The 27,015-nt window shown below is 40.7% G+C and overlaps 1 protein-coding gene across 1 annotated transcript in view; it reads right to left on the reverse strand.

Moving 5' to 3' along the window:
* Positions 1-27,015, reverse strand: part of TTLL5 (tubulin tyrosine ligase like 5) — a 122,479-nt gene that overhangs the window by 30,758 nt on the left and 64,706 nt on the right. Inside the window, exon 30 of the mRNA XM_084207248.1 lies at positions 19,203-19,357. Within this exon, the coding sequence (XP_084063374.1) occupies positions 19,203-19,357 (155 nt within the window). The remainder of the gene's footprint in view (positions 1-19,202; positions 19,358-27,015) is intronic.

The raw sequence follows: 27,015 nt of genomic DNA on the forward strand, positions 1-27,015 counted from the left end.
TATCAAAGTCCACGGGCTTCCTTCTTTTCTGGTATACGTTGCTGGATAATTTATTTCCTGCTTCCTAGCTTCTGAAAATTATTCTTGCTGTTTCCTCCCCATTGATAAACCTGGGTTTTGGAACATCAGTATTTTCCTATAACAAAAGCAGTGGAGATTGGGAATTAAGTGCCTTTTACATCCTAGGTCTCCAAATACACGAAAGATCATGAGTGTTAAGTGTCTAACCTGCTAGGTTAGAAATGAGGTGCATCAAAACAGCCTTCTACTAGTCTAGGAGGGGAAGGGCAGAGTGAGACTATGGAGCACTGGATAACCTCTTCAGGAAAGGCCTGGCCTAACCTATCTCAGCTACTCCTGGATTTAGCTGGCATTATCAATCAGAAGCCCTAAACAAGCCAGTCTCAGCAAATTAAATCAAATCTTTACCCTCTAGTGGAGACAATTTTTGTTGGGACCCTAGTAGCATCCTTGGCTTCATGCCTGTTACAAAACACTGTCAGCCTCTTTGATCTGGGGAATACTTCGCAGGTAAACAAACAAGACTTTTGTTTTTCCTCCTCTTTACACACTGCAGCTCTGAAATTCACTAGCAGAAAAGCTGAATCAAGAAAGGCTGAATCAACTGACTACAAAGTTTGGTGTCCTCATCCCATTGTGGCTCATCAGGTCACTAGAAAGGTAATGAAGGTAACTGAGCATATCTCCTCCAAGTGAGACTAACAAAATCACAAGCCTTTCTACCCTCAATAAGTGCAAACACAGGGTTGAGCTTTACGAAGTGGAAGGCTCTTCTGGCTTCATGTTTCTTGCATGCATTTCCACACCTGCAAACACAGTTAGAGCCTGCAAAAATATTTTAACAGCAAGGCATATATACAGTAAGACTGAAATAGAAACCTGGTATCACTTTGCTATCATAAGGGAGTTTTGGGGTAGGATTACCTCCTTAACTCTGACATGCAACAGCCTGAACTGTGCTACATGGTCCCACACACCCTACTCCCAATTTTAAAGTATTAATTAAGGAAGTTCAGACAAAGCAGGGTGGACCCAATTAATTTACCTCATTGTAATGTCTGGATCTGTTTTTGTTAAGGTAAGTCATTAGGACTAAAAACATGGGTTAGGTGCCATCTTAAATTTGATCACTTATCCTAATCCAGGCAGAGTTTCTGGTGTGAATATACACACTTCACAGAATCCAAAGTACCAGAAAATTAAATGCAGTATTGCACCACTTAGAGATGGGAAAGATACTCCTCACTGAGGAGGTTCCACAGTAAAAGGCTAGCATGAATCAAGTGAACCAATTTGGTGAAGATGAGTTGTAACTACATTCTTCTACTTTCTCTCTTTCACTGTAGACAAGCTTATTGAAAGCCAAACTGAAAAAGACTTACAGGCTCTATTTATTTCTAGACAGAAAGCCTTTTCTAGTGCTTTATGCAAGCAGATTTTGCATTTTACAGGTGGATAGCAGAAGTAGCACACAAGGATGAAAACAATAAATGGGCACCGTTATCTGTCTAGAGTATGCTTTTGACTGAATTAAAGTCACTAATCTCTCCTGAAAACCCAAACTCCTTACCTCTCTCTAGAGAGGCAGGGGTTAATCAGGACCACTAAATTAGCCCTGCACCCCATAATGCCTTTGAAAAGCCGCTCACAGGGTTTACAGGGAAAGAGTGAGACTTGCTGCTGTCCCGGCCAACATTTGGTTCCTATTACAGTGAATAAATCTCCCCCTCCTCCTTTTCTTTTCTTACCCCCTTTTTATATTAAAAGTCCATCAAACACATTTTTTTTCCCTTTCATATTTTCCATTAAGCTTCCTCCTGCATAAGCTTTCCCAAAGTGTGGTGCTCTTTGCTATATGTGCTCCAGCAGCAGCTGCAAGATCCCAGTCAATAAGAAAAGGGGGAATGAAGAAAGCAGCTCAGGCTCCTCTTTAAATCCCAAGAGGCAAGTGAAAAGCTACAATTGGGCTAAACTGGTGAAATCTAGAGCACCTGAGAAGAATAAACAAACAAACAAAAAACAGGCTGTTGAGTTTTGCAGGGTTGGGATTCATAAGATGGGAAAGAGCACTCAAAGCCCTGCCCCTGCCCAGAGCTAAACGTCCCAGCCACATCAGTATCCCAAAAAGACATAGCACAGGATGGTGTTACACTAGAGGGCCTTAAGGATTCCTTAGGGTTGTGCTGTCTACATATCAATCCACTTGAGGCCCAAACAAATTTTCAGTGCCATATGACCAAGGAGTAGAGACATCTCATGCACTTTACTTTGGCAATTTTGTTGTCTTAATATTAAATACCTAGTATAGTGAAACCTCTAAAGAGCACATCAAGCCTCTAGATTTCACAGAATTTGCACTGAAATTAATTAAAGCAACTAACTTGGCTTGACATCCAGTACAACTACCACCTTGTTATGTGAGAGATGAAGACTTGTGTCTCTTAGAGAAGATTTGATAAATCTGGCAGCTTATATGGTCTGTCTATGGAGACAACGCAGTTGAAGCATACAGTTGCCTGACATCATGACTGTACATTTCAAGAATTATAGCCAGACTAAAAAACTTCACAAAAGAAGCAATACTCTACATTTATAATCCACATACCTAAAGGGAGGGCTAGAATCTGTTCTGCACTTCCTGAGCAAACATCTACAAATTCATCTAACTGGGGATTGTGGAAAGTGTACCTGAAAGGCAGATTACCTTAATATAAACATTCCAGGTAAAAGAGGTAGAGAAACAGCATGGCACCAGTAAGATGCATCTGCTGTGCTACCATTCAGTAACACAACTGAAGCTGTATAATATCTAGCTGCTGAAATGTAAATGAAGACAAAAGACACTAAACGAGAATTGAGGGTCACTTCTCTGGGTCCTTGCTGTGAGGCTGGAGGCTTGTGGTTAAGTCTCTTGTTTCTGAATAATTCCCCAAGCACTGATACAAAGGCAAAGTAAAGGTCCTAAACAGACTTCTACCCTTAAACAACTGCATTTTATCAACCTACATACAATGTAATGAAGCTGAGTTAGATCACACAGTCCCCTAAGCTTGACAATACTCACATGCTGGCTAAAGTGGCGCCTCTAGCAGTCTTATCTGCCCAGTGTAAGAAACCCAATTCTATATGTATACATAGTTTCTGCTTTCCTTATCCCTCAAGGGGATTTCTCCAATGTAACAAGGTATAACACAAAATAGACTGTATCTGAGAGTGATCCCACCTGTTAAACTGAATTTTTTCCTCCTCAGGCTCCTTTTGCAGTTCATTTATGCTGGAGCTGAGGGAGAATTCTTTTACTTCCGCCTCCTGTACAAAGATTGACTCACCTGCCCTGGCTCCCTGAACTAGAGTGGGAAGTGACTATGTCCATGACAGCACACACCTCCTAAAGTCTGTAACAAAGTTATGTAAAATATAATCAGGGGATGGATGTTGGCGGAATATGCTCAGATACACAGAGACTCTAGCATGGGTTGTTTTTTACTGAAGAAGCTGGTTCAGTGACTGTATATGCTGCATAGGCAAGACCATGCTATCCCACACATTGCAGGAAATTACAGAATATAAGAAAAAAAGGCTACTTATACAAAGACCATAGATGGATACTGTCATGATATAGACATTCAGCCATCCTAAGAGCAGTATGGCACACGGACAGCAAAGCAACACCAGAAGTGTGATGCTAGTTGTTTCACAGCTTTTTTTTTTTTTTAATCACTGCAAGCCTTGTTGATGGCCACAAAGCACCATATTTGTATTGTAAAAAGTAAATGCTATTTTTCCCCTCACTCCACCCAACGTCCTTAGAGGAAATGGAAGATAGTTTATAAAAGTGTTTATTATTTCAACCAAGACAGCACAAATTCCTAGCAATAATTTTCTCAGGCTAAAAGTGACAGAAGTTTTCCAGGTCTGTAGTGCTCCTTCTGAGAATCCTCATGAGACACCCTACTGGGAGGAAGCTACTTTTCTGAAAAGAGCAAATATGTTGTGTTTTGTTGATAGCTAAAATGCAGCCTAAGAAAAAACTTCAGAAAGGAATGGCAGGTTCCATTTTGATTTAGGTGTTAGGCATTTTTAAAATGTGATGAGAAAAAAGTTAGAAATTCTATAGCCAGCACCAGAACAAAGACAAAAAACCAATAGTGACATTTCCTTCCCAAAAACTTCTGTACATCTGTCCCCCTTTATTGCCTGGGTGATGACATACCAGAATTGTATTATAAAGAACTGCAAGAAAAGACTAGAAAGGCTTGTATTATTTATACAGCCTTACCTGGTAAAACTAGTACTGTAGAGCAAGAATGTCCCCATTTTTTTGGATCCTGTCCTCCAAAGCTCCAAAGATAAATACCACAGAAGTGTATTGCCTTGCCAAAAGAGACCACTTCAGTTCACCACAATTTTGGCCTCTTTGTTTTAAACTACACAGAATACAGTCCCCCTTCCACTCCTACAATGGGAATCTGTATCAGCCTCTTCACCTGAAAACAGAGCTCTGCCTCCAGCATTTCCAGCAAATCAATATTCCAACAAGCAAAATCAGAGAGGAGTTCACATTACCACAAAGAAGTTCTATATTAACAGAATAAATTGAGCTACAGCATCTTATTTCTGGCAGTGAAGAGTTAAGTGAGTAAAGGGGAAATTCCCAGTGAACTGCCTTCAGCAGATATAGAGAAGTGTTGTCTGTTCCTGCTTTAACAGAGCTATTAACAAGGCTTTATGCAGCCTTGTTTTAACCACCACATTTCTCTGTCTCCCTCAATCCTTACTGGAAAGATGATCCAGTCCCTCTAGACTAAGCAAGGAATTCTGGTGCACCATACATGTAAATCTCCCCCTATTTTATGTGGCCATTACAGAACAAAAGACTAAAATTACTACCATTATTTCAGAAGCAGACATAAAACAGAAGAAGTGAGGAAGAAGCAATCAGAAAGGCAAAGAAAGCTGAAGTGAAATAAATTTCTTACTCTAACAGGCTCAATTAAGTCCAAGGTACTCACTAGCATGAGACACAAGGCACTATAACTCAAAGTGTAAAATATAACAAAGCAACACTGTTGGTAATGCCCACACTCTCGGTTTATTTTCTTCTCTCCATTCTGTGTGTAAAGAAGAATACAACGCCTGAAGGCTGAGTGCAGCACAGGGCTGAGGCACTCTATCTAGCAGCTGCTAAAACAGAACATCAAAGTCTCAGCTCCCTTTGAAAACCCATCAGGCAAGAACCACTCCTCCCATTCAGCTTCTTTAGGAGCTGGTAACCACTTCAGCGTGTTTGGCAATTCTACAACCACTTCCAAAACAGGTGGCACAGTGGAAAATCATGGGAGAGCCCCAAATCAATCAATTATCTCCTTTTCCCCAGCAGGCAGCAACACACATGCTGATCAAGAAGGCCAGCTGACAGAAAACAATTAGGCATTGAGAACAGGAGATTTGTAATTAAATCTCTCAAACTACAGAAAAGGCTCAGGCTTATCTTGGTAAACTGGGTCAACAAAAATTTTTCTCCAGGAAACTGATACATCTGATGACAGACAAAGTCTGTCATTAGAGGAAGATGAGTAAAAGGATGTTAAGATAATTATATTGTATAGTACCACAAGATGAGACAGCACATTTTAAAATGCAGTTCCCAGACTTGTCCAGCATTCATTGAAAGATCCCTCTCTGTCAGATCCTGTCTGCAGAAGATGTTCAAGTTGCACAAAACTTACTTGATCACCCACTGCCTAAAGTATTTTCCATGAGATTTCTGTCTCTACCTACCACTGTAAGATAGGAGGCAGAGATTGTAAGCACTAGTTTTGTTCAGAACACTTAAGAAAAAAGCTTTTAAATTATCTACATTTGACCAGGCACCTGTGTTTGTGATGTTTTCTCCTCCAACATGGACAGAAAAGTCTATGATGCAGTTGTGCCAGCTCTGCTGGTCATCCCAACTGCATACTATAACCATCTTTTCTCGGATGATTGAGAATGGTGCTGTTTCCTTAGAGATGCAATTTTGCTGGATTCATTAATGACAGATTTTGAGTAAGCCTTTCCATTGATAGGTCTTTTTGGACTCTATATGGGGGTTTGAATATTTCTACTGACTCTGAAACCAAAAGCCAAGAATAGGTATCTTCAGAGGAAGTGCAATAGCTTTCATTTTTGGAATTTGTGGTTAAACATGAAAAAAGTTATGCAATCCCATATTCCATTTCAACCCAATCCCTTTTTCTAGAGCCAAAATGAAATTGTTTCCTACAAGTACAAGGAAAATTGTATAATTACTCAGAAGCTCCCAGACTCAGGAACACAGATGGGAACCATGGAATCTCCACCCCAGGAATTCCACCAAGTGACTGCATGTAATTCTCAGCATGAACACAAAGATGCAGATGCTAATCCCTTAAAAGGGCAGGCTAAAATACCCCAGCCACTCATGGAACAATGTCCTTTCAAGACTTCCCTCCTATCATAGACAAGAAAAATAACAACAGCGTCCATCAAGAAATCTCCATGACATGCTGCTTCTTTATACTTGATGCCTTTCTTGATGTTTCAGCAAATGTTCAAAATAGAGCAAAATCAAAGGCCATAGCTAGTACATTTCAGAGAAAATTCATCTGCAGAACAGGCAGATAAGAATCCAAACATGGCCTCCAGAAGGCTTGAGGTGAGCTCAGAAAGACTTGCAAAAATGTTACCTTCATGTTGAGTACTGTGTTTAAGGTTCTAGAGACCAGTTGCAGTATAAGACCATAAGCAAGCCCTCACATAAAGGTAACTGTTAGAAAAAACCTGAAAGTAAATGACAGGAGTAGTCAGCACCTGTTTTGCTACCAAACAATACACACCATAAACACCAGAGTGAGATTTTGACAAACAATACACAAACAACTATGCCTTGTGTAGCAACAGGCATAACAATTCACAATTCATAGTGTTACACATACCAGGAGTTTAGGTAATTTCAGAGAGAAACATGCAAACAGCAAAACACCCAGAACCCCAATCCTTTTCCCTTTCACAGAAATGCTTATCTGTAATGCCTACACTCATACTCATGATTTGCAATTCTTTAGAGAACACAGAATGTTAACCTTTTTTTTTCTATTTAGAAAATACCAGTAAAGAAAACCTCTGCACTACATAAACCATAGTCTGTCCCCTGCACCACAAAACAACCTAGAAATTGATGTATATATTTTGTTCTCTTTATAGCAGAGGATACTTTCATATTTAAATCATTCACATTATTATCAGCAGCAGGAAAGTGGGATTTCAGAAACAAATGAAAACACCACTCTGACCTTTGAAAAAAGCAAAATGAGTTATGCAAACAATGTCCTGAACAGAAAAACAAAATATTTAAATGACTAAAGATGGATTGGATCCAAGTTTCTTTAAATATACCAGAAAAAGCCAACTATTAAAACTGGGTTTTCAAAATTATTTAAAATAATACTTTTAAATGTATATATGTGCTTACTTGTAGAAACTAAAATAAAAAATTAAGATATTTGTGAACTTTGATAAGAGAGAAATTATTATTCCCATTGATTTTTTTTTAGCAAAACTAATTCCACATTAAAACACAGCTTCTCCTTGAGGTTTTTCAGCTTTGAAGAAAGATAAGCAAATTGTCAATACACAAAGTCGAACTCTATGAAAGACAGATGTTCCAAAAAATCTTAATTGGCAACCTTTGTTGGAATTGTTCCTATGGGATAAGTCTAAACTTCCTTGATTTCTGGTAAAGAATTTTGAAAACAGAAGGCTAGGGGGATCACTGAAAGTAGAAATCCAAATCTCACTCTCCTGGAAGATATCCTGGAGATATTATCACAGTTCCTTACTGGAAAGGAATCAGTTCATCAAGACTGAATCTTAAGAACAGCAAAGGCGATGAAGAATCATTTTTGGTGCTGAGTTTTTGTGCCTGTGCTTAAATCTCTCACATACACTGCTCAATTTAATGATTCCTTCACAAAAGATGAGATTCTGTTCTCTTTGTCATGTTGACTGCCTGAATCAGAAAGCCTTTAATTGTTGCTCAAATTATGATCCATCCAAAGATATTTACAGAGAAGCCAGAATCTTTAGCATTGTGAGACTGTCAAAGAATCACACCCAAGTGTCTAGTGGAGCTGAGATCAGAAATTTACTGAACAGCACATTCTTTCTAACAAGTTATTTCACACTCTTTCTAGCACCACAGCTTGAGAAGTTTTAGGAAACTGTAACGGGAAGCATAAGTCACTTCACTAAGGAGTACATTGTCTTTAATAAGTAATGAAAAATTCTCATTTGAAATTCAGAATCTGACTGTGAAAAGTTTTTCTGAACTAAGTACCAGTACCAAAAAAAAAAAAATCCTAAACTTACTCAATTTCAAGTCTCTGCATCTTCAACTTATCAAAATGCTAAATGGAGATAAGCTGACACCTCTTTACCCACCAGCATCTTTATCCCCATATCAAAAAATAAACAGATGGTCCAGACTTGAGATTTCCTCCTCCTTTTTAGACAGTCTACCAAACATGAAAATTTTCTCAGCTGAATTTTGAGAAAACTCAAATTTCCAGCACTGAAGACATTCATGACCCAACTTGGCTACACTCTTCACAGAGAAGATTCTCTTTTTTTTTTTTTTTTTTCCCCCAGCAGCAAGCAAATAAAGAAATCTTTATGCATACAAAAGGTTTGGACCAAGAAAGTCACAGCCCTTTTGCTTTAAAGGATGAATCTTGCCCAGGCAAAGTATCCCTGACAGACAGCTGCCAATAGCAGCATTGCCAGATCTTCTTTGACTAACTTTTCAGTTAAGTCCCATGTGCCAGAGAGCAGAAAAAGGGAAAGGGGAGTGGAAGACATGTACTGAGCCAGACACGATCTGAAATTCAAGCAAAGAAGCCAAGCAACACAGAATCATAGAAAGGCCTGAGCTGGAAGGGACCCACAAGGATCACTGACATCCAACTGCTGGCTGTGCACAGGACACCCCAAGAGTAACACTGTGTGCCCAAGAGTATTGTTCAAACACTCTGGCAGGCTCCCCACTTCCCTAGGGAGCCTGTTCACATGCCCAACCATCCAGCAGAGCTCTCTTAGTTTTAAATTCCTTTCACTAAAGGTTGTTGTCTCAGTGCCAGTTTTAAATAGATTTGAATCAGCCAGGCTGGCCTGGTATCTCCCCACCTGGTTTGCTGTGAACAGTTCTTGGATAAGAAATATTCATTAAAATGCCATGTGTGCAATAGGAGGGTGTCTGGAAACTGGTATCTTTTAGCACTACCTGGCTTTTTTTGCTTGCTCTCCCCTGCTTTTCTTTTCTTAAGAATATATCTTTCAACTACTGTTACAGAATGAAATCAGAAATAACTGCCTGCAATAAAGGATTCTTGACATTTCCATCCTGACATTGCACAGTCCAGCCCTATCGGAGCATTCAGAAATTCTTGTGATTGGCACTGGTTCTGGACAATCCAGTAATAAGCTTTTTTGAGTGAGCTTTCTTGCTGATTACCAATCAAAGTTCTCTTATCCAGAGCATTTGGTCAAACTATTCAATAGCTGACAGAATCCAGTGTTAGGTAGACACTAAAAAAGTACTAGTAACCAAAAATGTTACTCATTATTATAAGCCACACTACTCCCTACACAAAAGTTGGTGCTCCACAGTGGAGTTCTGGCTGCTGAATCTTCTTCAGATTGTAAAACACACTTACCCCTAGGACCTACTGAACAGGATCACCAAGCAAAGCTGTCACCACATACAAAGGGGAACTGAAATAATCCTGACTTTTACATTTCTCCCTTCCCCTTTTTCAAAAGACATTCTTGTTAAATACTGATCTCTGCATGGTTCACAAACAGCTGCTGCTTGATAGCTGCAGCTCAGAGAAACCCTAGAGAATAACAGGCTGACACAGAGCCAACAGTGTGCAATTCACAAACTCTGGTGTCAGCCACAAAACTTCCACAATCACAAAGCTAGGGGAAATTAGGTGAAAGCAGAATCTTCCCAGGAAAGGCCCACTAACACTTTCAGGGACAGGAAAGGGGTTTCTTCGTGCTTTTGCAGGGATTTCCCATTTATATCACAGTACAAAACATTAAAAAAAAAAAAAAGACTGTTCATCCTGAGGAGGCCAAGCTAAAGCATGACCTTGGTCTGGACAGAAAATATGAATGTGCATTGCTGGTGGAAAGTTCACTGTACAATGGAAGATAGCTCCAAAACAAAGCCTAGTAGGAAAGAAAACCCTTTGGCCCCTTTTGCTACCTCTTGCTCTGGCATTTGTACTTGGTCACTGAAACCCTTAACTGAGCTTGATTCCAGGCCCTTTGGCTGCTGACTTTGTAGGGTTGTCCAGGGACTGACCCACAGGAGGGCTGCCTAATGGAAGTCTTTCTACATGAAACTCATATCACACCCAACTCCCAGCATTGGACAGGCCTACTGATAGCAATATAACCCCAATTCAATTTCTCTTCCTCAGCTGTACACACCAATGTCTTCAACACAGCTGTTTGAGACCTTTGCTCTCATGAGTAAGCAAACTTCCCTTCTCACACTACCCACCACACCTCCATTTACTTGAAGTGAAAAGGTACTGGGCAGACTTGGAAATCTCCAAAATATTCACAATGAGTTCAACTTCAGGGCAGTCCTGGACTGTGTGAGGCAAATGAAGGAAAAGTCACTAACCTTATCTTGTCTTTCATAAGCCTGGCTTACAAAGGGGATTTCTATTTCTACAAAGCAGCATTCTGTATGTCTGATAGGGAGGGTACAGAACATGCAGCCCCAAGATTTCAGAATGCCTTACTGTAACACACAGAAATAGCACAGTTCAAAGATGGGCCCATTCAATCCCTCTGTTCTTAGGCCAGATGGACCTGCCCTGAGATCAATGCCAGAAAGGACATTCTTCTGGGAAACTTCCCAATGCCCTTCTCAGCTGCACAACTGTGAACCAATTCCAACAACTATGGCATGGTAGCATAGCTTTCATTTATACTTCACTACGTGCAAGGCAAATCAATGGATAAAATTTGAGATCCTTGTGTGAGGAAGAGTCACAGATGGATAAAAATATTGTTAAAAGAATTAGGAAAGGGGGAAAAACCAGACATTCGTGGGATTCCCTGACAGCTCTGTGCAGAAGGAAGGGCTGGGCTGGAAAAAACAGGGCCTCAGGTTCCTGCCAAGCTGTCTGAGGCCAGTCCTTTCCAAATAGCTCAAAGAAACAGCCAAAGCTCCCTTGTAACCCTTTCAGAACTCCTTTAGAGAGGAGGGCTGCTGTAGGCAGAGCCACTCCTACAGAGCATGAGAACACAGGGTCCCTCATTCCTACAAGAATGTAAGGAGCAGAGTAGATCTCCTCCACGAGAACTACGGGCACATTAACCCTCTGAAAACCACTCTGGAAAACAACTTTTTAATGGTGAATGGGAGCTTTAAATAAATGCAGAAGAAAGGAGTGCTGGTCACTTTGCAACATGAAGTATCTAGAACTGATACAGTGTATTTCAAAGACCTCTGAGATCGAGGGAAACAGGGGGAACATTTTGAGTCTCAGGGGGAACATTTTGAGTCTCGGGCAAGTCACAAGAAGATTGCAACTTGTTCCATATTGAGTTAGGTGTTTAACAGAACAGAAAAGATCCAGCAACTTCCACCACAGCCAACAAAATCCACCAGTGCAGGAAAAGAAGAGTTGCCTAGCAAGGAATGGGGAAAGGAAAAAAAAAAATCCCTGGGAAAAATTAACTACTTATACCTGTTGCTCAGTTCAACATTTACTGAAATAATCAAAGAAAAACAACTGCATATGAATAAAAAACCTCAGTGTTTAGCAAGCTCAGAAATCAACAAGATATTCCTATATCTAAGCTGAGATAGAAATTAAAGATAGACTAGTGTTATTTACATAAAACTAATGTTCTACCCCTTCTTGATGTACTGTTTTCATCTCTTGTCATCCCTGTAAAGATAGCCAGACAATTATTAGAGGGCCAGGAAGGTTTCCATTTAGAATTTGAAAATAATGGAACTGTTTAGTTTAGGAAAGACAAACAAAAAGGGAGATGATAAAAAGAGAATGAATAGAACAGCAAATAAGCATTTCTGTTTGCCTTCATGTGATCTTGTTACAGGTACACAGACTTTTTGCCAAAATTTGGGAAAAAAATTAAAAAGGAAACTTTTGCATAATATGCACTACCCATGGAACTCATTGCTACAACTCAATGGGACTACATTTTTTGCAGAAGGTAAAATATTATTAGTGACAATAGACTGTGCAGAACAAAGTATTGCAAGAACTACATGCCAGCTGTTAGTTAGAGGGTGAAATCTATCTTCCCCTCAGGAAGGGAATTTCCCTGCTGCCCATCAGAACATTTTTTGTACTGATGATGTTGGAGATAGCTGCTCTGAAGCAGAGGATGGGAGTATTGAAGAGATTAGAAGCCCAGTCTAGGATAGCAAATCCTGTGTTTACATCAGGGTAAGGTCAGTTTGTGGAGACAGCTGAAAAGAAGAAACCCAAAACCATTATGTAGTACTAATTTGGGAGAAGGTAGGTGAAGGACCCCGGTCACTCCCCTCCACCTATCAACATGAGCTGCTTGCTCTCCACAGTATGCTGTAGGGAATAGTAGGAAAGATCCTCTTATCTCCTCTGGAAGTCACGCAGTCAAAAAGAAGCTTGCTCCCCTCAAATTTTGAGAGTTATTTACAGAAAATGTAATTGTCCAAGGCCAGCAGACAAAGGCAATGCAGCACTGAGCCCCCTGTGCTCAGGGGAGGCACCGGGCTGCAGCTCCAGCAACGCTTCGCACAAGCAGCTGAGCAGAGAGGCCGTCACTTGCACAACTCCCCCGGTGCCCTGCTCTGCCCTGCTGGGAGGCCTCAGCTTTCGCCTCCAGCTCCCAGCACTGGCTCCTATGGTCTCCCTGCGCGCAGCACAAACCTCCTTTGCCTCTGGAAAGGGTCCTGTGATTAATCTCACTCATTACCTCGGCAAAGGAACAGCGCGGCGGCTGCCAGCCAAGTCCGACTCAACAGCGTCTGGGGAGCCGAGGCTGCGGGGCCAGGCCTCAGACTGTCTGGGCAAGTCACGAGCTCTCCGCCTTTCCTCTCCTGCAGCCTCCAGACAGACACAGCCAAGGCCTAGCTGTGGGAAGCAGGGATCCTTGAGGACTGTGCCAATCCATGGTGCCGAGGCCCAGAGCGATTTCCAAGCAGGATGGAGAACAATTGGCCCTGACAATTTTCCTTAGTGTGACCGATATATATAGAAAAAAAAATACAAGGTGAGCCATGTATTTCTGAAGTTTAAGTCAGCCAGCCAATTCACTTCCACACTTAACAAGTTGTCACTAGTGACCCTGGGAGACATGCATGGAAAAAAAAAAACAACCAAAAAAAACCCCAAATAAAGGTAATAGGTTTTTAAGGCAGGAAATACAGGCACAAATATGCATGGATGTACAGGGAGAAAAACATGCACAAACTGGAAAAAGACTTGTAAAAATGTACAGCTACCCAGGTAGTAGCTCTATTTTTCACCTGCCCTCCTCAAACCTCCTCTGAGCAAGAAGTAATAAACCCCAAATTCAGGGCTCTCAGAAATGCTGCCTCTCTCATGAGCCACAGGTAGAATCAGCATCACAGAGCCACTGAGGCAACGCAGACAGAGACTACAGAAAAATCACTGAACCAACTCTGAATTACTTCTCTACCTCAAATAAAGAAATTCAATTAATTCAGGCATTAAGGTAAAGAGAAAAGAGAACAAGCACTGTGGGGAGCAAGGAACAGACATGTGGCTATGCTAGCAGAGGGCTGGAGTCAGGGCTGTTGGGCTACTGCTGCTCTGGCACTTCTGTAGTGCTTAGCCAGGGAGGTGGTTAAGGTCACTGCAGTTTGCTCAGACTGAACTGAGGACCTACTGTGTAACCCTCAGTGCTTGCTGCTTTCTCCCTTCACTTCCTCCAGAGGCATCAGCATAGCAGAGCCTCCAAATCACCTTACACCTAGATGCTGTGCAAACAAATAGGCTCTGAACACTTGGCAAACGTAGCACTGGAGAGCAGTCAGGTAGCCTCCACTTTGCAAGAAACTGCAGGGAGCTTGAAAAAACAATCTGGAAGAGAATAAAGTTACCATCAACCCAGAACTACAAGGCAACACATATGTAACATAAAGGAGATACTCATTCTTATAAAAACTTGGTGCTAGTTACCAACATCTCAGGAAATTGTCTTGTCCTTACTTCTTAGCTGCAAGTCCATACATAGTTAACTCTTTCCCACAGCCCCAACTGCAACACCCGTGCTAAGCCCACCCTGGTCTAGCTCAAGAGTCTTGCAAAAAAGCAAGGCTGTCCCATCAAGCGCATACCCTTCTATCCTTGTAAGAATCACCCTGCACATCTTTTGTCTATTTCAGTCTCCCTTTTCTAATTGCTCTTCAGAGCCTGTCTAGTCAGGGTCCAAGCACAATTTTTTATTTCACATTCCACAGCTCCAAAATTTAAAATAAAAACTAAGGAAACAACAAAGCCACTTTCACCTTCCCTTCATGTCAAGCACAGCCAACTGCCCCCTCTGACACAAAGAATTGAGACCAGTGAACCATAATTAGCTGCTGATTGCTGCCTGGGGTCTTTCTGACAAAACTCAGATTCAGTGAAACTACAGAAGCCAAATACACCAACTCAGAGAAAACCCTCAAAGGAGACCTGGGATTCTTCCTCATAAGTCCAAAAGATATATACTTGATGCGACCAGAGCATCTGAAACCTAGAACACATCGTACATGTAACTCCTAGCAGTAAAAGAAACTGGCATGAAGCAGCAGTAGGGACTAGGTGGGGAATCAGAAGACAAAGTATCCACTACCCAGCCAAGGCTAAAGAAGGCCAGCAATTGAAAGTAAGGTCCTGATTTGGGAGACTGTTTTTGTCAGCTAGGGTGTGCAAATGAGCAGAGTGTACAATAATTTTGCTGCAGAATTTTTGGGATATAAATTGATACATATTTTCTATTAGAGCAGGCACAGGAAGCTTTTTAAGTAGTACTAGATTTCCTGCACCTAAGTTGTTGATCTGTACATAAGCAGTAAATATATGCAATGCAACCCAGAAGCATCTGAGATGATAAAAGTCTGGACAGCATTTTCTGGTTTTCCACCCTATTCTATACTTCTAGGTAAGGAAAAATAAAAACAAAAATAGCCAAAGCTAAGATTGTTTGGGAACCTGGACATACAGCAGGTACATGCACACAGCCTGTGAGGCCCTGAGAGCTGCTGCTATTACTATCACTGAGAGTGATACCAGAGTAAATTAAACTTAAAACCCCCTTAGATCAGAAAATTTAAAAAGCATGTGTTTATATAAATTTAAACCAGATTAGACAAGTCTACCAACAAAACATTTCTTGATGAACCTGAGCACCTTGGCAGAAATTATGAGCTAAGAAGTATTTCAGATATATCAAGCAAGGAAAAGAGGAGAATCCCTTTTCTCTGACTGCAGTAACCCTTCACAGACTCTCTAATATAAATTCAACTGCCATTCTGCCCTCTGACTGATGACAAGGAAGCTTGCCTGCCTGCCCTAACCAAATCAGATAAGTCTATCAGAAAAATCCAAGGAAAAGAATATGCTGAGCAGTTTGGAAGTGCGAGGTCAGTCTTCAGGTTTGGAATAGATGTTATGAATGAGCAGGAAGCCAATACAACAGATCTGACAAAACAATGACCATTTCACTGCTGAATTCTTACCTAAGAGATGAACATGAGCAAGGATGGCTGCTGCTGAATACAAGGTGCCCACTGAAAACACCGAAATCTGTACCAGCCAGAAAGAAATCCTTCTTGCTAGTTTTGGTCCAGGTCTTTAAGATTTAGTGACCTGTGGAGCCCAAGTCAATCTTGGAGACAAAATCCATTGTCTTTTTCAAAAAAACAAGTGGAACAGCAGCTGCAAATTCCAGTACCAGAAACCTCTACTAACCTCCATCTACTGTCCTCACAACTAGGGATTACACAGCTACTTGCTAACAGATACTTCAAAGCTAGTTTATGTTCTGAATCAACAAGTTTCATTCTGTTAAACACCTGATTTTTTACTTTTATTAGGAAACCAAGAATGCTTTCAGGAGAATGCTTTTTCAAGAGCAGCTCTAGATTTGGCATAATTTCATTGATATACAGAGGGCACCAAAGGCAGGTCTGCAGCAAACGTGGCAGAGGCTGACAGTCACATCACAGTAGTCAGAAGTAAGGCCACATAAAATTTGGAACATTTCACCTCCTGTGCAGTCCTGCAGGCTTCTTTGTCTGAGGTGCAACAACAGGCTAGGCCATCATTTGAGTGGAAACAGTGCCAATGCTTATAGAAAGTGGGAAAAAAAAATCTCAAAATGCACAGCAGTGCAGATGTATAAAATAACATTTTATATATTTAACCTAGAACCATCCCCTATCTCTGTATCGCAATCCCAAGACCTCCTTTGCCTTTTGGCAAGCAGACTACTTAGTTGGGCACCTCATTTCATGCGAAGCTAAGGAATCCACAAAAGAAAGGATAACTTCTTTTGAGATACATTAAGATAAGTCACTACTGGAGAGTGGGAATTAAAGGGGAAGATGATTTGTCTAAAAGAATAGCCTGAATCATACAGCTTTGCGAGCATCTTCGAACCAACTTCAGCAGCACAGAGCCATACAAAAACTGAGTGAGGACTGGACTTCAGAGACAGATGCTTGACCTGGAGCTAAGTGCAAGCCAGATAAGGGACCCATTCACAGAACAATTCCATCCTTGCTGAATTCTGCAACTGATAGACGAGAATCTCAGTCTCAAAACAGGCAGCTTTTCTTCAGTCATCCAGTACTGAGCACAGGCTGACACCCATCAGATGACCCTCTATGCATTGCTTGCTCCAATGTAATAAATCAAGCAGTAAAAAAGGCATTTACAACACAAGATAGCCATCCCCATATACCATGACCTTGATATTCCTTTTGGAATTCTCTCATTAAACAGAAGTTCACAGACCAAGTAATCCAGCACTGCCTCGAGAATATTTTTTTTCCATTTCCAGATTTACACAAAACTCAACTCCCAGTATTTTGGCCATTCAATAAAAGCAGCCATGAAGAGAAAATAATTCAATAGGGAGTCTTAAAGTATCATTCTGACTCCGGTTCTGAGGATAGAAAACAAAGCAACTGAAATAATGAAAGGCTAAATGACTGTAGAAGGTTTGAAGATGGACTCTTCTATCAGTTGTGACTGGAAAATTCTGAAGTATTTTGATATTGCTGTACAAAATAAAACAGAAACTTTAACTAAGGCACAATTAAACTCTGCACACAGTGCTAGATGAGGCACTGCCCTGGATGTCATTCAGAGTGGAGTTCGGGGCGTTAGTGGTGGGCTTTGCAGCTCTGCATGTGAGCCCATGCAGAGGTGCAGAGCTGAAAAGGGAATGGAAGCTCTAGGACAGCCTGCATGCTCTTCCAAGCCACGTAGGAGAGGAAGGCAATCTACACCTGTTGGATAGGTTCTGTATTTGGACTAGGTAATAGCTTGCCTGGATGGGGTCCAAGAGCAGAATCACCACCACTTCTCTCAATAACTTTAAACCCCTGAGGCAAACATTGTGCTGGAACAGAAACAGGCCAGGAATTCATTTCTCGCATTCCTCTTCTTGAGGCAGGATGAAAAGTAGTGACTGATGAAATGAGAACAATTTTACTTGAGCTTTCCAAATCCCATTACAATCTTTCTATTGAAGGACCCATTTGGGAAAGGATCACCACTCAAATCAGATGCCTTCTGCACTGTGTTTCTCGCTCTCTCACTTCTCTCCATCTTCCAGTAGCATTCAGGCACCAGTAATAAAAATCAGTATTTTCATGTACATAGTGCTTTCCAGACCTAAATTCATGTCTTGGAGAAGCTCTGCTTTATTATCCTGTTTTAGAAGACAAAAATGAACACTTAGGCAAAGAACTCAATATTATTTACTGGAGTGGCAAAAAAAAATCTCCAGCAGTCTTGAGCCTGTATTCCAGCCTGGTTACTGCAGCAAATTTGCCTTGTTCCTAGCTTCCAAGATTCAGACTCCTGCAAGTAAACTTTGCTGCTCTTTGAATTACAGGAGGAATAGTTTCACCATAGAATCAGTCCTCTGCCCTGATTCCCAGGAGTGTATAAGCCATAACTATAAATTTCAATGCCCAAAATTAATATAAGGTATAGAGAAGAGATCTGGAAAAGAAACTCTGATAAACACTGCTCTATCTTTGAACAATCTACACTTGATATTCAAGGAAAAAGCATCAAGATGAGGACTTAGTGGAGATTTCTGCAGCATTAGGTATAAGTTTGCATTCTGCATATATGTCTCAACGCCAGCAAACCTAAACTTACAGATGCAGGGATGGGAAATGATCAAGGAAAAACAGACATTTCTTTCTCATCCACCATGTTCATATATGCCCTTATTTCACCATGAACCTGACAGCTCTGGGAACACAGCTATTTCCACAGGGCTAGTTTCTAGACCTGAGAGGAACCATTACTAAGCCCTAAGAAACAGAGAATTGTTTATGCTGGAAAGGATCCTCCTTTTAAGATCCTCAATTCCAGCTGTTAACCTTAACACTACCAAGTCCACCATTAAAACACGGCCCTAAATACCACATCTACCCATGTATTAAAAACCCTCAGGTGACTCCACCACCTCCCTATGTTGCCTGTTCCAATACTTTACAACCCTTTTGGTGAATAATTTTTTCCTAATATCTAATCTAAACTTCCCCTGATGGAACTTGAGGTCATTTCCTCATGTCCTATAGTTTGTTATTTAGGAGAAGAGACCAACACACACCTTGCTACAACTTCCTTGGAAGGAGCTGTACAGAGTAACACTGTGCCCCCCACTTCCCAAGACTCCTTTTCTCCAGGATACACAACCTCAGCTCCCTTAGCTGCTTCACATAAGACTTGTGCTCCCAACCCTTCACCAGCTCTGTTGCCCTTCTCTGGACACACTCCTGCATCTGAGCAAGAAGCCAAACACAAATTACAAATGACCAATAAGTGCATTGCATTCTTCTTCAAAAAGCTAGAGCAGCAATTTTAACTTACCTGACTGCTGAAGAGACAGATCTTTTGTCATCTCTATGAGTGTCTGACTGAACAGGCCACAGTGACCCTCTTTTTTTGAGTGGTGACCAGTAGCTCTGTGGGGCAGCTGCATTCCCCTTGCTTATAGCTCCACTTGTCAAGTCCAGGTTTGTTAACTAAGGAGGCAAAAAAAAAAAAAAGAAACAAAACAAAAACAAACCCAAACAAACTATCAGAGACAATTAAAATCTAAGAAAAGGGGAAAAGGTATCACTAAGTAAATGGGATAGAGTATGTACTAAGAGAAGTGAAATTGCTAGAATATGGAAATATTCAAATGCAAAAGCACTGTGCTAGTTGCATAAAGCAGCGAGCGATGACATCAACATCCACTGTGCCTGAGATGAATTCAGGGGCCAGCATGAAAATTACAACCCTTCCATTCACAGAAGAACAGAGGAGGAAAAGGATAAAGATGGGGCAAAATCCCAAAGTAAAAGTTCCTGCCATGTGAAAAATAAACTCCACATGCATTGATCAAAAGCTAGAAGCTTATATTACACTGAGCAAAGACCAGAGTACCTCTCCAGTCATGATGAGCTGTGTCAGTAAGCCAACCATACACACCTGCCATGTCTCTACCTCTCTTTATACAAACATACAGGCATAACCCAAAGCATAAGTACCATGGATATAAAATTTAAACCAAAACTCAACCAAACATTAAAGAAACTGCTCACACAACCACCTACAAATACTGTGGTCACAAAAGTAAATGCACAAAAATCATGTTAGTTGTACATTTGCAATATCAAGCTCTAAATCCTGTAAGTTTTTAAGCATATAACACATATTCCATTGCTTCTTTCTACAAGCATTCCTCCTGCACTGCTTATACTCTTGAAAGATCAAACTCTGCATGTAGACACTATCTGTTGATGTACTGAAGAAATACATAATGCAATGGATCTACTACAGCAGTGCAACAGTTTACAATTTGGAAAAAAAAAGGAATCAAACAATAGAAAAGTTGAAAAGCCAACTTTGCAAAGGCCTCCCAGTCAGGTTCTGACATACAACTACTTTAAATTACACGATCATATGCTATTTTTTAGGAACAGCAGAAACATCAGGGTCTGCACAATGCTAGGATCATAGTCAGGTGAACCTGACTTACCTGTACTGGCCTTCCCCACTTCTGTAGCATTTGGAAGGCACGTGTCCAACGAAACACAGGACACAGACAGAAAGAAGAGTCTAACAACTGGCCCTGCAACTGCTCCAGATCCAAAGGGGATGCTTATTAAGACATTTAAAGTGTGACTCAAGCATAGCTTAACAATGCTCTCTTAATAGAATTTGTGTGCAATTACCCAAACAAGTACATACCACCTACATTGCAATACAATACACTCATACGTAAAATGGGCTTGTTCAGGCCTACAGACAGTCCTCTCACTGAACTCTGGACCATAAATATTGCCATTGACAACACAGTAGGTTGTCCCTCCATGTGTTTTAGTAGTACAAGGCACCTAAGCATTTTGTAGGTTCAGAACTCCTACTTCAGGTTCTGGACAGGATTAAATTCTAGTGGCTATAACCCTAAGATTGTGTCCACTTCTCCAAAAGCAGCCACTTTTACCTCATCCCTTCTCAGGTCTATCCTTTCCCATTCTTGCTCCTCATCTGTGTGTCATTATTCTCACACAGTCCCAGCTTCTGCATTTCAGATGTCATTCTCCTTGTTTTCCTCAGTACAGTTTTATTCTTACAGACTTCCAGCACTGGCTTCCTCACTACATCTGGACCCTGACCCACATTATTTCAGGTCTGGAACCTTCCACAGGAGTAGCCACTTGATCTGTCTTCCCACACTTCCATTCTTGGTTTCTCACATGTCCTATATCCTAGTAGTTCTGGTTTTATTCCCCTCCCTAGTCCACTCCTTTTGCCAACCTCTTTGTTCATCCAGTCCTTGAATGTGAACTGCTCACTGGCCCACATTTACCACACTACCACTCCATCCATTTCTGTTCTTCTGTCTGAATGGCTCTCAGTGTCCTCTCCTAAATTATGTCCAGATACAAATTTCACAGCCTCCATATCCTAGCTGCTCTCCACACCTGGCAGAACTCCTACTAATTCGGCAGTCAAGTCAGACAGGTCCCCAGTCCAACATGGACCAGGTTACTGAAAACACAGGAGAACAGAAGCTCAAGCCAAAGTACATTAGAGGTGCAAATACAGAGAAATTCAGTTCAGCATCTTCAGTGTGGAGGGAACCTTCAGGAAGCTGAGAAGGTCTAGCAGGTATTGCTGAGTACATTACACCTGAAGCTTTTTCAATAATTACTCTGCAATCAAGCTTCAACAAAATTCTGAATTCCAAATTGCTATTTCAAAGCATGGGAGATCAAGAGATTTAAAAGTTCCATAGATATTAAATGCACAAAATATTTTTTAAATCCAACCATGGTTTTGGCTGGAATACTTCACCTTGCCTGAAGTGTTCTGAAAACAACAATAAGCACAGAAAACATTAATTTAAATAAAGTTTCAGAACACTATAAGCAATTTAAGACAAGATCTTACAGTGGGGCATTATCAGGCAAGCTTAGCAATGGGTAGTGTTATCCACCTTACATAGAAAACAGTATTAGGTGACATTTTAGTGCCTCTACCTCACCCTTAACGTTGCTGTGTTCCACAGAATTTAATTAAAAATTAAAGCATCTTCATTGCAGTAACAGAAAGCTCCAAATTTGATTTAGTTCTGATTGTGCCAGGCACTATACAAATACCTCACAATGACAGTTGCTGGTCACAAAGAATTTATTGTCTGAAAAGAAGGAAGAATGGTAAATGGTGCAAACACAGAAGGCAACATGGTAAATAAAATAGGTTATATACAATTCTTAGCTTGTCAGCAACAGTGATCACAACTTTGCTAACACATCCAATGAGTGAAATGAAGATGACTTCATCCAATTTTCTCTCCTCATTATCTTGATGTCAAGAACCATTTAGTCTGATGAATTACGACCTCAATCCTACTCTATTACTGTGACATGCTTTCCTCTTTAATTATCATTGTATCAATGTATCACTGCTTATTTGAAAGCTGTCTTTTTAAGCAGATGAGCAAATAGCTTAGCATGGCTAACAGTGACATTTCACACATTCCAGACAGACAGATGTTTAAACTACACAAGGATTAAAAACAGGCAAAGGATTCAGAGAGAGAACACCAGCAAGAATATAAGGTTTAGCTGCAGCCAGCCCACCCAGACAGGTGTTACTGCTTGCTACTATGCCATGCTTTGAGACATCTCAGCTGCTATAATTAGCTGGCCAGGATGTTTGGGAGGATTACTGAGGCACCTCCAACACATCTGTGCTCAGCAGTGGCTTCATTTTCTATTCTTTCTGTGCACCTGATGGAACTGCATTCTTCCCTTTACAGAGGCAAACACTTAGCAGCAAATCAGTCGGTACTTTGGTGTAAAAGGTAATGTAGACACCTGGACCAAAATACCCATATAGAAGAGCTTCAGAAACAGTACTAATGGAGCAAGTCCAAACATACAAAAAAATCTCTCCAAAACCAAGAGAGGCTAGTGGGGCTCAACAGAGAAGGTGGTTATTAGTGTGGATCTATAAGAATTAAGATAGTTTTCAAATTGAGTTGCAACAAGATGGGCTCAAACTCTCCTGCGTGGTAAAATTCCTCATTTTCATTAGCAGTGATGGACTTGAGAATATTTTTCCTGACACTGACAGTATGACAGGAGATCTGTGTGGCCTACACCGCACAATTCACACATCCCAATTTTCAAACACCTCTTGTCTCATCTACACAGTCTTTGTGGACCTTGCAAAAGGCGAGGCAATACACACCTAATCTCTCATGACAGAAGGATTCATAAAGTTTTGCTACAATTTTTAAACTGATTGGAGCAGCAAAGATGTCAGAAGCTGAAACATGCTGACTGAAGAACACCATGATATAGTAAATCCCCAAAAGCTTTCACAGAAGGAAAAGAGCCCACTTCATGTATTTCTATCTATGATACAACATGAAAAAATGGAGGAAGGGGAGAAGAACATGTGGGTTGTCACAGTCATATCAATAGAGACCTGTGTTAGAAACTTAAATGTACTGTTCCATTTCCTTCAATATAATGCCAATAAGCCAAAAGACAAATTATTGCATAATGCCGAAATACTTTTCTACATTTATTTTTAAATGTTATAAGGTAGGTTTATGACTGCAATACACTTGCCTTGCCAACAGAGACAAGCTTAAAAGAACTGATTTCTATGGTCATGCCTTATTCAGAGAAATTTATTTCTGAAAAAAAAATTAAGACTGAAAGCAAGACCACAACACAGAATGATATTCCAAAGTGCTGAATATAGGAGTTGAGGGGTTTGTTTTTGTTAATCTGCTTTTAAAATTCAACATGAAATATGAACTCACCAAGTACAGATAGGAATAAAACCTTCAGGATAGAATTTACTTCCAATTAATAGCAGCAATTAATACAGACACAGATCCATTGTATAGTACTTCTAAGAAATCACAAGCAAGAGTTAGAAAAAGAGCTTAATATCTTTCACTTTTCTGATCCACATTATACTAGTTCTTCAAGAGTTTCCCATTATCATATTCAATAATCGTTTTTCTACAATAAAGTTAGAATTTTCTTTTTGATCATCTCTAATGGCTGAAATAAGCTAAAACCATCAATTACAACAATCAGAAAAAGAAAATTATAATAACGAGTGTTGCAGTTCAGCCTCCATGGATTAAGGAAAAGCCTCCTGAAGCCCTGAATGCTTCTCTTCCTAGTTTGTAGGAGTCAACCAGGGTGAACAGAGACATATCACCACTAGAGGTTGTTACTCTGCCCCTCTTGGCAGGCAGTGAAAAAGTGACTTAAATTTTCATTACCAACATCCTGAACAGCAGATCCAAAGTTTCACTGGTCAACATGTTACAACATGCAATACACGATAAATTACATACTTGATCCTTTCCAGTTGGCAGTTTTAGTACTTTTCTGGCAGAAGCCAGTCATATCTTATTGCCTAAAAAGTGGTAGAGCTTGGGGATCTACAAAAAGTCTAAAGATCATTTCTCTTACTTGGAGCCACACTGCATCCTCTGCAGTTGACAAATCTCACATTTCCATTTGGATCTTTCTGACTGGTGAGGAGGAAAAGGGGTCCAGAGCTCAAGCTATATTTCACATGTCACACATAAAAGATATGCCAAAAGAATGCAGTAAAAACAGGCCTACTTTGTCTCTTCAAAAAAAAAAATTCTTCAAAATGATAAAATTTTCACAGTCAGAAATGGGAGGAGAGAGTTTTCAGCACAACAAACCCTATCAACAAAGGCATACATGAATAAACTGTTTAACGAGAAACCTTTTTGTTTAAAGAAGGATTGGACAAGGATCATAAGACAGACATAAGATCACTACTCCTCTGCCTTAGGATCAGACCAGAATCCTTAAATTTTGATGAGTCAGGCAGGACAAGATAACACTGTATCATGAGCTCAAAGAGGGAATCATTCCACTTGAAAACTGAAAATGTGCAAAATGTTTCATCATTTGTAGTGTGTTCTCCTTTGCCTTTCAATCTATTTTTACCATATGCTCTATAAGCATTTGTATCCATAAGTTTATCCAGTTTGACTCCTTCACAACCCTTCAGTCAATCCTAATTCTCCGTTTTATTACTTATTGTTCATCCAGCAATGCCGTTATCCAGCAGCTTGCAAATGAAATGTGCTTTTTCTTTCGTTACCTGGCTGTCATAGTCACAAGTATTTTCACTTGCCAAGCCTTCCTCAAACACAGATACCTCTAAGGCTTTCAAGATCCATGAAATCTTTAACAGAAGGGACGAGCTAAGAACTTGCCATGGGGAGGGGGGAAAAAAAAAAAGGAAAGAAATTTTGCTGTATTCTTTCAGTTATTTTCCTTCCTTCAGCCTTCAGAGATGACTGACTACATGCTACAACAATATAAATACTCACTGTTAACCTGTCATCTCCCTAGAGTGTGTTGCATTTTCCTAGCTTTACCACAGAGCTCCCAGGTACATCTGTGATCTGGGACAGGCTACCATGACTTGGTCTAACAGCTTGGAGGTCTGCCAGTATTACTGGAAGTAGTCCAGCTGCCTTGCCTTCCTTAATGCATCAAGATACAGGAATCCAACAGGCTATCCCAGCAAGGTGAGGGGGAAGAAAAAAAAAAAAATCACACTATCTTAACATGCCTCTTAAAGAGACAAAGGAAACCCCAAATGACAAATAAGATATACACACACACAACACCACTGTGTGAACAGCGTAACAAAATGTACCACTCCAAATTCCATGAGGAAATCATGTAATACAAACCAATTTTTCCAAAACCACCTTTCTGTTACCCAGAGGCCATCTTGCTGACCACACTCCATACTAAAGCACCTTCATTTTATGTACAGATTTGAATTTGCAGTAACAACTGGCCAGGAGGGAAGAACTGGGGCTAACAGGCTGGGAAGTGTGAAATCTGTGTGTGCACCATGGCTGACCTGGCCAAAGGCCTGTGACATTCCTTCTTTGCTCTCAGAGCTTACCAGCTTACAGGACATACATATGCATACAGAGCACAAATGTTCCAGTCTCCAGAAAATGTTCCAGACAAAGACCTGCCAAAGACATTCCTGGGAAACCTGACAAACTTGCAAATTCCTTTGTAGTGTCTCCAGCATATGCATCCATTTAACAATGAAAAAAGAAAACTCAAGTTACTGCTGCTGCTGTGGATGGTTAAACTCCCCCCTCTTCCTTCTCCTGAAAAAATCAGGCTTTCATTTAGACACTCTCTGCCTCAAAACTTCCAGTGGGAGTGATTTTAACAAGGCACAATCCTGCCAAAAGTTTGATGATCAGGGTGTAATCTTTCCCATAACATGAGACCTAGCCACTCAGCCTGGCCTGTTTGGTGACTATCTGCAGATGTTGCTGCATCATAACAAAACCCTCTGCTTCTATTCCCTGTGGAGCCTCAGAGCAGAAGGAGTTCAACATGAGCACTGCAGAAACTACAGTGATATTTTCACTTCCTACAACCTCAGCTGAGACCAACTGGTTACATTACTGATGCTGCTACAAATCAGTAGTAATAAAAGTAATCCCAGCTCCTGTGTGAAGAGCTTGAGTGAGGAGAAGAGGGGGTCCTGCAACAGTGCAGAAGTGTGTGAGAGAGGAAAGAAAAAAATACCCCTCAGAGGTGATTACCTGCTTCTTTCTTCTCTTACTAATTACAGTAAGATGCCTTTTTTCTTTACATTTCCCTTTCTCTCCATCAGTGGGAGTGTAAAAATCAAAGAAACAGTCACATAAGGAAACTGAAACTAAGATAAAGTGGGTTGAGTCAAACCAAGGGATCATCACTGGAAAAAACCCAAAGCTCCTCAGTGGGGAAAACAGCCTCACCGAATTTCTCTAAGTATTTGCTGCACCCTAAATTTAATGCTCTTGCTGTGCTGTTCAGGTCTAGACAGGAAAGAGCTGATGCCCCCTGGGACCCGTACAGGGCGTTTTGGCAGACTGGCAGTTTGCTCTGTCGAGGACAAGGCAGGCAAGGGTACTAACCTGTGTAACTTAAACAGTTAAATGAGGAGCAGTGTGGCTTCCAATATTGCTGTAGCTGATGTTAAGATGAAGATCACTATTTTGGGATTCCCGTAGCATATACACGGTCTCTCTGGGACACTGTAAAATGCTCCATTCAATTCTTCCTCACTCCCTCTCCCTGGTCCTAAG

This window comes from Fringilla coelebs (genome assembly GCF_963513975.1).
Source record: "Fringilla coelebs genome assembly, chromosome: 6".
Taxonomy (NCBI): Eukaryota; Metazoa; Chordata; class Aves; order Passeriformes; family Fringillidae; genus Fringilla; species Fringilla coelebs.